Source organism: Chamaea fasciata, unplaced genomic scaffold (assembly GCF_029207755.1).
Source record: "Chamaea fasciata isolate MVZ Bird 193981 ecotype frontalis unplaced genomic scaffold, bChaFas1.0.hap1 SCAF_10, whole genome shotgun sequence".
In the NCBI taxonomy this organism is placed as follows: Eukaryota; Metazoa; Chordata; class Aves; order Passeriformes; family Sylviidae; genus Chamaea; species Chamaea fasciata.
In genome coordinates, this window is record NW_027094095.1 from 26,592,515 (window position 1) to 26,607,741 (window position 15,227).

Genomic DNA, 15,227 nt, shown 5'->3' on the forward strand with positions numbered 1-15,227 from the left:
CCTAATTCTATCAAACCAAGCCAACAGACTCATAGGATAAACACCCAAATGAGCAAGCCATGTACAATAGTCACTATTTACAACACACCATTGCAAATCCTCTCCATCTTGAACAACACTCACAGTCCTGCCCCATTTTCAGTTTCCTTGAAAAGCCTGGAACCATGTTAGAACACCATAAATGGCAGCAATCACAGGCTTTACACCAGGGTTGTTTAACTTACCCATTGATAAGCAGCAAAACAAACCACCCTAAACAGTAATAAAACAAAATCTCCAAGAATGAACTCATAAGGATTATCAGCAAAAAGTCTGATCCCAGACTGAGGCCCACCAGCAAAGGTTGTGGAGCCAAATACATCACTGTGAACATCAGCTCTGTAGATATTCTGACCCAGGATAGCAGCTCTGGTGCAAAGCAGGCCTGAACTGTATCAGCAGAGAACTCGGTGATAAGCAGCAGCCACGCTGTACTGCTTTACAGACTGGACTTTGCAGCTGCTCTCATCTGCACCACATTTGCTTCACTTGAAAAAATACTTCACTTTAAAAATTGGATTTTGAAGTGTTTTCCACGGTGTGAATCTGAAGGCCAAGGATGCATTTTGAGGAACCAAAGAACACTAATGCAGCCATCGTATATTCCCCTCTGTGTGGGTCAGTGCTGGCACACTAACACAGTGACACAGGGGCATTCACTGTCCTCAAATTTGCATTTATCAGTACTTACCTATACTTATACGCAAGTATGAATGCATTTTTATGAGGGGGAAAAAAAAGGAGCTAAATATATGGCTTATTAGAGTACCTGGTCATCGCATAAAAAACCTTCAAAACCGCAAAAATCCAAGTGCCTGCTGCTGATTTTGCCACACTCGGGGGTTCACTGCCCCGCGCCTACACTGACGGTGCCCCTCGGGTAATGCCAGCCACCAGCCCAGGGAACCCCCTGCCCTGGCTGGGTCCCCGCCCGCGGGGGAACCCTGGGGAAGCTCCCGCACAAACCCCTCAGCCGGGGCGGGCCGGGTGGTGCGGGGGTCCCCGTCCCGCCCCGCCGGGCCCGGGCGGCCGCCGGCTCCGCCATGCCCGGAACACAAACAAACACCGCGCTCGGGGGCGGAGCGAAGCGGCTCCCACCATTTTGGGCCCGGGGGAGCCCGGCAGGCGGCTGGGTCCCCCAGCCCGTGCTGTCCCGCCTCGTCGCGCCGGGGGCGGGCAGGGCTGTCCCCGCGGCGGGGCCGGGGGGCGCGGAGCCCGGCGAGGCCCCGCGGCGGCTCCCCGGGCCCGGCGGGGAGGGGTGAGAGGAGGAGCCAGGGCGGCCCGTGCGACAAAGCCCAGTGCGCAGGGAGCTGGTGACCGGGAAGCAGAACCGCGCCGGGCAAGCCGCGGGGCGGGCGGACCCACCGGAGCCCGCTGCCCCACGGGGGGTGGGAGGCCCGTCCTGCCGCCCCCCCCGGCTCGGGGGTCGGGGCGGCTGCGGAGCGGAGCGGGAGGCGGCCGGGCTGCTGCTGCTGCTGCTAAGCCGCTTAGGGCCGGGGCTGGCATGAGCCTCCCCGGCGGGGCGGCTGCGGGCTGCGCGCTGCGGCGGGGAGGCTGAGGGCGCGGATCCGCCGCCGGAGCGGGAGGAGGCGGAGGGGGGGCCGCGCTCCCCCCGGGAAGATGGGGAACTGCCTCAAGTCCCCCACCTCGGATGACATCTCGCTGCTCCACGAGTCCCAGTCGGACAGAGCTAGCTACGGAGACGGGGCTGAGCCGGATCAGGAGCCGCCGCCGCCATATCAGGTAGGGGAGGGGGCGGGCGCGGGGCCGGGGGCAGCGGGGCCCCGCCGCGGCTGGCGGGGGTCGCGGGGCCGCTCGCCCGGGGGCCGGCCCGCACCGCCCCGGGGACCGCCGCCTCCCCGCCGCCGCCGCTCCGGCTCTGGGCGGCCCGAACCTCTCCCTTTCCGCCCGCACGTAGCGCGGGGGAAGCCGCTTTGTCTCGGCCGGTGCCGGCGCTCCGGGCGGGCGGGAGGCGCGGTGCCGCCGGCGGGGCGGGGGGCGGAGGGCAGGGGCCACCCGGCCGGTGCCGCGTCCTTTGTTGCCGCCGGCGGTGACATCACCGTCTGGCGCGGGGACGCTCCGGGACGGGGACCGCGGGCCCAGCCCGGGCTTTGTCCGGGCCCGCTCGCACCGCTCCCGTATTTTTAGCAGCATCTGATCCCCACTTAGTAACTCCCCCAGCGCAGGGGATCCTGTTTCCCTCCGTCCTGTGGGGCACCGGCGGGGAAGTGTTTCCCATTGTGCGGTGGGATCTTTTTTTATTTTTATTTTTTTCTCTCTCTCTGAGAGAATCTGTTAATTTACATCTCGATGACGAATCAGGGGGAAAGAAGGAGAAGGCCGGGTATTTGCTTTGATGGCTTTGCTGACAAGCGGAGGGTAATGCCGATGGGGAAGGGGGATGGCGTTGATGCGAAAGCCTGCGCTTGGCCGCCTCGGGAAGGGAACCTGAACTTGGGGTTGCACTTGTCTGCTCCCGGATCTCCACCCCCACCTATAGAAATGTGTATTGGCCTAAACAAGCGGTCTACAGCGCTGAATAATGGAAAGGAAAACCATCCAGCGGTAGAACTGCACATTCTATTCAAGTTTTGAAAGTATTTTCCTCTCTGGGATAATAGCGTACATTCCAGAGGAGTCTGTAGAAACGGCAGTCGAGACACACATTCTAGGGGGGTGACTTGAGAGCTCTGTGTTTTCTAGGATGGGAGTCATTCCCTAATTGCAGACCCTGATGTATAATTAACAAAATTGCAGGAAGTATCTAACCGGACAGGCCTGTAATCTACAAATGCTTTAGCAAGTTCAAGAATTCCACCCTGGTAGGAGCCCCGTAAGTGTTGAAGAGAAGCCCTACACGTCGCAGCCCTTGCTGGTGCCCTGAAGCTGCACTGATGTTTCTTGGCAGTGTGTGCCTGATTGTTTTGTTTGGGTGCGAAAGCTGAATGTCACAATAAATTCCGTGATGTGAGGAATTTATTTTTTTTTTCTGAACTATGTCTGCTGAAGTCCAGTGAATAGAAAGTGCTTGGTGGCAGATCAAGTTTTTAAAAGGTTGTGTTGTTCTAAGTTAAGCCTGAGTGGTCCATGAGGTTTAGAAATGCATTGTATTTTTGTCAAATCAGCATGAAAAGTTTGACTGTGCAATTTATTGCATTTCTATCTGGGATTCTAGGAAGACTTTTGGAGATTTTTTTTATTCTTGTTCTTCCCTTTGAAAACAACCTGTTAGCTCTTGTGAGAGTCACCAGTCAGGTATATGCCTTCCGCAGGCCTTCTGGCGTGGCTGTTGGTGTAGATAACGACCCTTCCTCTGTCAGAGGTCTTTAAAATTTTTTCTTGGTGAAGAACTCGTCTGTAAGTGTGGATGGTTGACTGAGACCACGGCAGACAGTAAAATAAATGAACCCACAGGTGTCTGTTATCGAGGAAGTGCATTCATAGCAAACCTTCCCTCAGCTGAGGAGACCTGTGCAGTATCAGGTGATGTGCCCACAGGCACTTGGCTGTGGCGAACATCGCTGTCTGTCCTGAAAGCTCCTCCACTGATCCTGGCAGTTCCTAAAGCTTCACCTTAGGGTAGCCTTTAGTGTAGTCAAAAATCAAAGCTACTCTTTCCACAGATTTTAAACCACAATGGTTTGTGACTTAAAAAAAAAAAAATAGGCCTTAGCTACAATATTATGCAGGATTTTGTGTACTTTGAGGTTGAGGGGATTTATAATTTTAAATTAATTAGTGTTTACAAGATACTCCAAACTCGAAGTGTGAACAATTGCTGATGCTCCAGCATTACTTTTGTGCTAGAAACAAGTCACTCATTTTAACTTTCAAGTGGCAGCTCAGAGTCAGTGTTACAAATGTGAAAGTTGTGCCCTTGTTCCTGGTAATTCTTTCAGTGTCTTAACCAGAGTTAGTGCATAATGTGTAGACATTAGGAATGAAAGCAAGGAAGGGGATAAAACAAGTTTGAAAACATAGTTGTGGCAACTAGCCTCAAGAAACTGGAAGGTGAACAGTTTTAAAGCCAGCTGCTGAAATTTCAGCCGCAAGCGGACGTATTTTGGAAGAGAGTAAAATCTGATGCGTCTGTTGCTCTTGGGTTTGCAGCAACAATGTGTCAACATCCTGAAGGGCTCTTGCAAGGCATGCAAACTAAGGGAAGGAGGTTTGTTGGGGGAAGGTACTCAGCTGTAGAAGATGACTTCTGTGTTATTTTGACATTTAAAGTACTTGTTTGTGTTCTGACAGGATTGTGCCATGGGCATTCGTGTGGGACTCTTGTTATGCCAGAATTTTTATCTACCTATTTTATTACCTTCAAGATGTACCCCCAGTAAAAATTGCAGTGTAGCATGTCAAATTGCTTTCATCAGCGAGTGCTATTAAACTGGCTGTGTGAAACTCCTGCTTTCAAAAGTGAGGTTGAGAATTGGATTGACAGTATGGAGACATAGAGTAATGGGGAATAACTTCCATTGAGAAGCAAATGACTGTGTCTTGGTTCCTGTGGCAGTACCTGTTACCAGCTGCTGCAGAAAAGCCTCAGAGAGGAAGCATCTTTTTAAACAGGTATCTGAATTAATGAGAAAGTGGTCCATTGAAGCATCAGATATTTTTCCAGTGCATTGAGCTTAATAAGTAACATGAGAAATAATGAAAACACACCAAAAAAAGTGTGTGTTTTCATGGCATGGAGGAATGAAGTGATTTCGAGACTGGACCAACATTTTCATAGACAGATGCTAATTTTGAATGCCTCCATTTTAGAACCCAGAAATTACAACTGCTTTTCTAAGTGTTAAGAACATACAGCTCCATTTTTAACCAGGAAATCTGTGCTTAGGAAGGAGTTAGCTTTGGTTGTGGTGGGTTGGGTTTTTTTTTGTTGGTTTGTTTTTTTTGTTGTTGTTGTTGTTGGGTTTTTTTGTTTGTTTTTTGTTTTTTTTTTCTCAAGTCCTCAAAATTGAGTATACTTTCAAGTTTGTTTTCCTTTTTTGTGTATGACTTCTTCACCATCTGTTGGCAATATGCCTTCTCCTATTTTTCTGTACAAGTTCACTGGGTTTTTTTCAGTTTCTCTTACTTCTAGTAGTTCTTCTCAGAGACTCTATTTTGAAGAACAGATGTGTCCCTTTTCTTAATCATTGTCTCATACTTCTGTTCCGGAATAGATCCTTAATAGCTATTGGAAATAATTTGCCATTTTATTCAATTTTGGAATTTTTACCCAGTAAAGTACAAAATGCTTTACTCCTTTTCTCCATAAGTTTCTAAAGTGTTACTGTGGACAAAATGCACTGCAGTCTTCTAAAAAAGATGTATAACACTTGCTAAATTACTTAGCTAAAAGCATGAGAAATAAGCCCAAGATCTTGGTGTTGATACTAACCTCATAAAAGCTTGTTTTGCATGATATGGCAGATAGAATAAAAAAATATTTTACCCTGTTACCTGAAGAGCTTCAGAGCACCCTCTGGTACTTCATACCACCTTGTGTTGTCTTACAGGCCCAGATAAAATGTTTCAGTGGATATGGTGGATTTTTTTCTCTTTTTTTATTTGGAGGGATTAATTTAAAACCTTTTGGCCTGGATACTCATTTGATTTGGCTGTAGGCACAAAATGAGACGAGAGATCACAAACATGAGCTTAACCCAATGCTGTGCTCCCATAATCCTCCAAAAGCTGTTGGGGACAGCAGGTTTTGAAAGTGTAATTTAGGATGTCTCGTGGCTTCTCTTAAAACTGAGGTTGCTGCAATAGTCTCCTTGGGCCTCCTCTGAAGTGTCACCTGTACACAGTGTACACGTCCTCATCCCTCTGGCTTGTGTGCTTCATTCCAGCTGTTCCCAGTTCAGGGAGGTGGCGCAACAGCCTGTCCTGAGCACAGGAGGTGCGGCCCTGGAGATGCTGAAGAACTGCCCAGTTTAAACAGTCAGAGAATGTTCTTAAAAGAGTCCATTGCATTTCTGTACGAACCTTGCCCTGTGGATGGGAGTGTTGGGTGCTTTTGGCTCAAGAGAGAAACCAAGCCTTTGTTACACTCTCCTCATGACTTAAGCAATATGTTACATCGGTGTTCTGATGCTGTCTTTTCAAAGGCATGGTAATTAATATAATTAAAAATTGCTAGCCAAATTAATTCTGATCTAGGAATTGCACCAATTTACAGAAACAGCTGAGCAAAAATTCCCTTGGGCCCCAATGGAAATGATTTATCGTCTGTGACTGCGTATATTGTACAAGAAGGAAGACTGCAGTAGTGTGACAGGTTCTAACCTACCGTGGGGTGGTTGTGCAAAGCTGGAACTTTTGGTCTCTTGGAACACCATGAAAGGGGAAAAGATGCAGTGGGAAAATGTTACATACAGAAAGCTGTCCATGAAAAAAACCAAACCAGCTAGCAGGGTTACTTTCATATAAGAGAAAGCAATCTATTTTAAAGTTGCCTATGCATGTCTTGCCCTTTTTTCGGCTTGTCCTTCACATCTTGGTGATGTTGTATATGAATTACAGTTGCACTTGGGGATGTGAACTGAAATATCACTCCTGTCCACAATTCCTTAGTCTGGTGGAAACTTCAAAGGGCTTCAAACCCTTTGTTTTTGTTGCTGGTTGGTGCCTTCTGGCAGCAGTGCCGGGGGTGAAGATCAGCTGCAGTGAGGAGGGAAAGTGATGAAAGAGCTGAAGTTGAGAGCTTGCTGCATGGATAAGAAATGGTGGAGTAGCCAGTGATGTTTGGTGCTTCTCTTCAAGGATGAGATTGCTTGAGTGACCTTATGTAATTCATTCTCAGAAATGAAGAAGTATTTTAGTAGTTTTCTGGAATAACATTTTATCTGTGAAAGACCAAGCATTAAGTGATAAAGTCACTCCTGGTAAATAGTTATGGCACAATTTAGACCTGCATTCAGAAAAGCTGTAAGTGTTCCATGTTTTATGCTGCAGTTCTGGTAAATTATTTGCATGTGCAGTGCAAGAAACCTTTTTTTTTAGTATCAGTATAGGGCTATACAGTTCATTTTCCATACAGTAATGAAGTATATATATTATGAATGTCATTATAGTAGCATCCAAGATTATTTGGTTAGTGAACAATATGCCATGACACTTATTCTTCCATAGCTGGAGAATTTAGCAAGTTGTCTAGAGAACTGTATTGCTGGTAATCAGTTCTAAGTGAAAAGTTTCTTGAGGGTGCTAAGTCTCAACTTCCTTTCAAGACAACAGTTAGAAAAAACCTGCACCTGTGTTTCCTGTCTCAATGCATATTGGTTTCAGCATAGCCTACCACGCTGGCTAATGGGACTGTTTTCATTTTGCTGGTGAAAAAAGCTGGTGGTGCAGAGGGAGAAGAGAGAAAGGAAGACAGGCCTGAAAGTAAAGGATACCAGATGGTATCACAGAGTTAGGTAACTTCAGTCTTGAAAATACCCATTCATAAACAGTTCAAATTAATATTTTAATTAATATTGGTTGAATATTGTAATGCTTTATCTGCTTAAAATGGATTTTAAACTACAGTTGGTTAAAAATGTGTTAGGCATGGCTAGAGGTAGTGGGGAGAGTATGCTGATGTTTGAGTTGTCTGTGTTACCACCTTTATAATAAAATTAGAGCTGGTTTCTAGATTGACTGTTGTTAAGTTGGCAGTTGGTAAGGATCTAACCACTCTGTCCAGAAGATTTTCCAAGGGGAATTCTGAAAAGAATGAAATATGTTTATAATCTCATTTAACAGAGTATTGCTTTCTGCTCCACATGGATTTCTGCAGGAAGTGTCTGAAGTTGGATCAAGATGCTCTGCGGAGTCTGTCCTTGTCTTCCATGTCCCTGTTCATCACTTCAACAAAGGGAGGAAGCTCAGCTTAATGAGCACTTCTGCAGACCTTGTTAATGGTTGTAGTCATACTGGTTGCAGAATGTAAGGCGAAGGAACTAAAAATAACACCTTTTGCTTGTGGCAGACTTGTGTCTCCCAGTCTTTGTGCTTGTCCTTGTTTCTGCCTCCCCACATGCACAAAGAGAAACATATTTGTATTTTGGAGAAGTAATAGTCTGTGGAATGGACTAAAGCAAATCAGCCATGACTTTTCTATGAGCTAATGAAACAGTTCCTCAGAGACCAAAGAATTAGAAAATGAGCAGGATTTTACAGACGTCCTGGTTGAGTAAGAGCAAAACCTTTTCAGGGGAAAAAGCTGAAGAGTCACCGTTCTCTTGACTCTGAAAGGCAAAGCAAGCTTCAGTCTTGATTTAGACCACAAGAAAAATTGACCCTGACATTACGAAGGTCTCGGAAGCAAAGCTATGTCATGCTCCCTTGAAGGTAGGATGTGTTTTTGTAGAGGATGCTGTCTTGTCCTGCCCACCTCTTGGGGAGCTACCATAGCAGAGGTAGAGTTGTGTAACTTCTTGATGGGTAAAATTGCACTTTTACCAAAAAAACTCCTAGCCCCAAAACTAAACAAAACAAAATCCACCAAAAAACCCTACTGTAGCAGCCCTAGGATAAGCTATCATCATCCTTATTTAATGTCTTCTGTTCTGTTTGTAACTTTAGCAAACCACTTAACTGGTCTGTGCTTTAGCGTCTTCACTGTAAAATGAGGAGTGAAGGAGTAATAAAGTTTATCTTTACTGCAGGCATGCTTAGTAATTTAATTCAAGTTTGTAAAGTGTTCAGTGGTAATTTGATTTTAATAAAATAATGTTCCTCTATTACAAAAGGAACCTCTGCAGAAATTTATGACCAACCTGATGCTGCAGAGAGGGAGCTTTATCAGAAGATCTGTATAAGGCAGTAGATAAGTCTCCTAAAATCTGTTTTGGAATCTGATAGTTCAGCATTTATTTGGCAGCCTGCATTCCAGATGCTTGATTAGTAGGAATGAGGAGTCTGTGGAGATGGTAATAAGAAATCTTGCCTAATCAGGGTGATGAATCTTTGCTATGCTGCAAGATCATGCATTCCTTTGGACAAGCCAACCCAAACATGCAATACCACCCTCCCTAAAATCTGGGACCACCATGCATTTAGGAAGCTCTTCTGTTTCCCGTATGCACCTCGGGTTCAGTGCTGTGATCAGCTGTTGCTGGCTCTGCACCTGGAGTCAGTTTCTGACCCACAGAAAATAAACCACTTTTATGTTTTGGAGAGATAATGATCTGTGGAATGGACTAGAGCACATCAACCGTGACTTTCTTACGAACTAATGAAACAATTTCCAAGAGACCAAACAGTTACAGAGAGCGATTATTTTATTTACCAGCCCTTCCATAGGAATCTGCCAACCACTCTGTTTCTCATCAGTGGAGAAGAAAGTCAGAATGCCGGTGGCATAAAAAGCTGCTGGGCCAGGATCCACACACGGTGACACGGACAAAGAGCAGATGCGTGCGGCAACTGCAGGAGGAGATAAAAGAACCATCTTTAACCGCAGTTGCGTCAGCCAAATCACAACCAGCTGGGTTACTGCACTGGGCATTTCTGCTGATCCACCACAACGCTCACGCATGCTCTGTGCACATTTGCACGCACGCGTTACCCTCTGTCAAAGGCTGGGCTGATTTTTGAGCCCTCTCGTCCTCCCTCTGGTTTTAGCCACTGGTTTAGTTGAGGGATGATATAGACCTGAGGTGTCCGGGGGAGGACTGAAACTGTTGTAAGGATGAGAGAAACTGTGGCTCAGGAAATTCAGTTCCTCCCTTAGCCCCCAGCATGTAGTGATGAATGTGCAGACTATTATGCTTGCAATAATGAAACCTGGTTCCCCTGGTTGTATTTTTGGACACTGGAGTGGCCTCTGTGTCCTCTCATCTGCTTTTTGCTCAAAGGGAGCAATTTGTATTTCTAGAGGCACGGTTCAGGGGCAGTCATTGCATGTAGTGCCCTGCACTCCAAGGCCAAAAGCTCGTGCAGGTCCAGCTTCATCCTCAAAGACAAGTCTCAGCTGGCTGACAGGGCTGAGTTTCCCAGAGCTTGGGATTTTAACTAGCCCACATGCCAGTAGAGTTTGGACTGCTAAGAGAGGTCCTAGAAACATCAAGGAAACACTTGGTTTATGACTAATAAAATTTAATGAAGCTGCTTGACTATGCAGTTGTAAGCAAAAAATGAGTCAGTTTGTGCTGGTTTGGACAAAAGCAAAGAATTGACCATCCTGTAACCATGATTAAAACCATTACATCTACCGCATGCTGCCAGTTTTTAACCTGTGTTGTGGCAAAACTGCTTTAGAAGAAAAAATCAGACTAGAATATATCCCAGAAATATGTTATAACAAAACTACTGTCCAAGTATAAATAGCTCTGTGGAGACTGTAAGGTGCCCCTGTAGTCCTCACCCCTTTCACTCTGTGTGGCTCTCCAGATGATTTGTGTACAAGCTCTAGCCAGAAGAAAATGGAGCAGTATTTCTCTGTATTTATTCCCAGAAGATGTATCCTGGTAGTGAGGATACAAATCTCTTACATCTCAGTGTGCGAACATTGCAGAATTGGATGAGGTTGGGTGCTCCTGCCCTTTCAGTTTTAGAGCTGTGGGAGGCTTATTTAAGGGATCAAAGTGCATCAGATTCCATTATTTCAGTATCTATGGGACAGTATAATGCATGAATACTCCGGGACGATGCCTGTGTCTGACTTTTATTCATCACTGTAATTAAAGCCAGATGCAGAGCTTGTTCTGTGCACTGAACATTAATCACAGTGTTTTATTAATACAGTTGTCGAAATCTTTAATTCAGACATTGTATAATTCTGCAATATAGATTAAGACTAGTATTTATTTTGCCTGAATACATTAATTTTATTTAAAGTTCAGGAAGAGAAGAGATTGCTCTCAGGTTTTGAACAAATGAGTGCAAGCATTGCTTGACTGCAGGCGTACCAAACTGCTAAACTGGTTTGGTCTGTACTGTTGCTTAACAAAAAGCAGTGAACTGCTGTATTCAGTGGAAAATACATAAAAGGCTCAGCAAACTAATGCTCTAAATTCAGATTTAGTTAAGACACTGAAATTAATATTTTAACGTCTGTAGACTTTATTTTATGCTCTGTAGTAGTACTTGCTTAATTGCCATTGCCAGTTTCTGATGTTTTGGGATTTCCCTTGGTTGTTTTCTGTTTAAATATTATTATTTGTCTTGCAGTTGCATCCATATATCTTCAGTTTAGCTTATGAAATATGACTAAGACATTGCTTTAGTGTCTGCTTCACAGAGTTCTTTAATGTTGCATCTATATATTTGGAGACCTTGAGGCAGTTGTGGATTGTCCCATGGAGAATGGTGTCCTTGAAAGTGTATTACTATTCTTGGAAGGGAACAGAATCAGTTTTAAAATTCTAGCAAAAATACTTAACTTTAAATTGAAACTGTTAATTCTTTTCTTGGTTAGTGCTTTTTCCCCTCTCAATTCCTGGCTCTCCGAGTCTCTGTGGGCTGTTTTGATTATGCTCACAAGAGCTAATGAAACCCCCTCTGTAGTCACTGAAATGAAATTCAGGCCCAACCTGCACTTGACAATTTTTAGGGATCTATTGATTGCAAGCTGGTGAGGAGCACTGCATAGGTAGTGTTGGACTAAGGTCTGTCTTGAGCTGAGAAAACTCTTCATGCCCTGGTCTCCCACCTCTTCAGCTAATGGCGCCTTTGTGTTGCTGCAGTGGCTGAGCTGGCCAGTTACCCCTGGGCTGAGTTACATGGTGGCCCTTGGCCCAGACCTGAGTGAGATGCTTGGTTGTTCTCTCACCTGCCCTCGATTGCAAGTGGGAACATGGTATTAAATCCATCTGAGTGGATTCCTATGATGGCTCGTCTGGAGCTGGGCTGGGTTTTGTGTAATCATTCTAGCCATCAGTAGGAATCACAAATGAGATGCAGGGAGGGATTTTACATTATGTCTGAATATAGACAAACTCCCTGAAATTTCTGAGACCTGAAGTTGTACTTACTTTACTGTGTGGCTAAACTACTAAAAGTAAGTTCACCAAAGAATGCCCACTCCTTCTGTAAATATAGTGGTTTCTCAGTTTAAAATAGATGGAGTCAGGTAGTCGAAGAGACAGTGTTTAATGGCGAGTTTTGTTTTTAAAAGTCTTTTAGGAAACAGATACTATCCACACAAAATTTCATGCTCCAAGTAATCTTTTATTTCCTCTAGAAACTGTATTCTTGTTGAATGAGTAACCTGGTTTTCCTGCCTCCCAGAAGAAGCAAGATGACCTAGATCTAGAGGTTCCTGGGGAAAAGTTCACTTCACCCTATATATAGTGTTTCCTGAAGTGTCTTTATGTAGCCGTCATTTACTCTGAGCTGATGAACTGAAAGAGAAAAGAGCTGAAGTTTCAGGCTGTGGTAGGAAAGGAGGGTGTTTTATCACTCCTTTTTTGGGGGGATCTATCTTACGCACATGTCACTAACTGGATTACAGCCAGGTGAAGGCCAGACTCCGCAACTTCCAGCTATAACACTGAATTTCATGTCTCTGTGTCTCCTCAGTGTGCTGTGGCTGAAAAACGACCAACTAGCTCTGTTAAAGGAGTGAACTGGATCCTGCCTTAGTGCCAGCAGGAGTTTCTGCACAGGACTCAGAACGTGATATCCTGGGGTCAGTGTGTTCTTTGCTCCGGTCAGATCACGCAGATGGAGACTCCTCCAAGCAGCACTGCTGGCACTGTGGTGTTTTTATTGGAAAGCAAAAAGTGGGAAAATGGTAGTAACAACTACATAACAGATGCTACCAAACAGGCTGCTGGTGCTGAGAGATCAGGCAAGTGTTTCCACCTCAGGGTGATGAGTCAAGCGGTGAAGGTACTGTAGACTGAGGGAAATCTGCCTGTCCTTTTGTCAGCATAAGGCTTTTTTTTTAGATACAGGAGAGTTTATCTGAGTGCATCAGCAACTTGAGCAGTTTGGACTTCTGCAACCTTTCTGGGGAGAGGAGGATACTTTCCAAGTCCCTAGAGAAAGTGCCACTGTCTAAGGACACCACATCCTCCTGTCCTGGGGCCTTCCCCTCACCAGGGCCTGTGCCAGTGGAACCCACTGGTGCTCCTGTGGTGGGCTGTGTAACCTCTGGCACGTGGAGAAAGCAGCATCTGTGCTCATTTAACTTGATGCCAGGATCCTGCTCCAGAACTTTAAAATAATGGCTTCAGCAGGCCCAGCTCAGGAATGATCACAGCCAAGGCCTGAGGAGAGGCTCAGAGGCTGTCTCTGTGTTCAGCAGACCACGGACTGAAACCAGGGAAAAATGTGCTCAGTGTTGTGTGTGGAGAAGTTTCTGGGACAAGGAGGTCTGATCTAACCATCCACTGCTGCCAAAAAGGGATTGTTTCACTTTTCCCTCCTGTTTTCCACATGGAGCCATGTTCTCTGCAGACACTCCATGGTGGGTCAGCTCATACCATTCAAGCGTCTGAAACGGGTTTTCTTATTCTTCCTCTGGTCAGATTAGTGAAATGAACTGACTTCCTGGTGAAGATTGGATTTATCAGCACTCTTTGCCACCTGTAGATTGCATTTTACTTAGTAGCATCTGTGGATGATCTGGAGGTGTCAGGTATTAGATGTATGCCATTACTACCAAGTATTAGGGAAGCTTTGGCTTTTCCATGTTGAAATTATGTCTATACTTGGACTTAACTGTGTACCAGAGCATGCACAGGATGAATATCTGATACTGGTTTGGGCAGTGAGTGCATTTGGGAATGGTCTGTGCATGAAATGCAGTCTAAAGTTGCCATTTTTTACTTCAGCAGGGTGGTGATTTCAGTTGAAGGGTTTTTACTACTTCAGGACAAATGTCTGATGTGGACAAAGCCTTAATTCTTTATTTCTTGAATGTGATCATTCTGGTTAAAAAAAAAAAACAATCTAAGTTTGTCTACCCTAACCACCTTTAAAGATTCTTGAGTGCTTTTCTTTGCTATTTTTCTTGTCAAGGAAGCTTCATTAGTGTTACCTAATAGTTCATGAGTAGACTCGGTAAGAGTAGGAGTATCTGAAAACATTGACAGCCTGTTCATATTGTGCAGCAGACTGTGGTGCCCCTTGGGACACAAGTGACCACAGTAACATCATTGATCTGCGTCGTGGGTGCTGCTCTGCCTCTTCCCTCACACAAGCCTTCCAGTTATGACTCCGTGGATGGTTTCCAAAGTCTGAATGTTGCTTGGCAAGCTTTGTCAGTGCTGTTAGGAGTTTGATTACCTTTGTGCATATGTATGTGAGGACTGCCAGTGTCTGTGGCTTCTAATAACACAACCTCTCTGTTGTCTAAAATGTTTAGAAGTGTGCAAGAGTAGGAGCTAGGCTGGCTGCCTCAATTTGACTATCCTGTTTTATGTGTTGTATCTCCTTATTCTTGTTTGGCATCACTCAGAGGAGGCCACTGGTATCCTGGTGAAGCCAGTCTTACTTAAGGCAAATAAAGGGACAAAACCCTGTTTCAGAAAATAAATTTGAGAAGCAAATCTTGCTGCTTCTTCATGCATCCACTCATGCAGTGTTACCAATTTTTCTCCTTGCTGGAGTAATACTGTGCTCTTATGTAGCTCAATCCCCCTTGCTCAGAACCTTTCTGTTCAGCTGTCTGAATTCAGAGCCAGGAACATTGAACATGAGCAGTAAATATCCTCTTTACAACTTTTTTTCATCTCATTAATTATGTTGGGTCAGGCTTAGTTTTTGGCTTGGAGACCTACCCAAAAAACCCTCAAAGCCACAGGAGATAGGGCTGCTGGGGCAGAGAGGACACCCTTCCTTGTCAGTCATATTCCACATGGCCAGGGCTGTGGGGCACTGCAAAGCTGTAGAAATCATTTTCTGAATGAGACCACTAAGGTTCCTTGGATTATTTCACAGAATATACTGGCCAGGTTTCAGTTTGAATACAGTTACTCAATTCAGCTGGACAGAATATAACTCTTTAAATTAGAGCAGTAGCTAGTGCCCTTTCTGCCTTAAAAAAGACTTAAGTAATACAGCAAACTGAAGTAAGACAAATACTATTTTAAATCCTAATTGCAGAGTGGTTACCAGCAATCTGTAGATTGACACAGACAGCAATAATGCCATGGACACTTGTTCACTGTTGTTCTTACATTTTGCTTGCCATGGGCCAAACCCTCACTAGTGGTGCAGCTGCCTGGTGCTACTCAGGCAACACAAGTGGAACCTCC

At 45.2% G+C, this 15,227-nt stretch overlaps 1 protein-coding gene across 1 annotated transcript in view; it reads left to right on the plus strand.

Annotated features, from left to right (window-relative positions):
• Positions 1 to 1,152: 1,152 nt before the first annotated feature.
• Positions 1,153 to 15,227, plus strand: part of RNF11 (ring finger protein 11) — a 31,488-nt gene continuing 17,413 nt past the window's right edge. Inside the window, exon 1 of the mRNA XM_066192799.1 lies at positions 1,153 to 1,782. Coding sequence (XP_066048896.1) covers positions 1,660 to 1,782 — 123 coding nt within the window. The 5' untranslated portion in view covers positions 1,153 to 1,659. The remainder of the gene's footprint in view (positions 1,783 to 15,227) is intronic.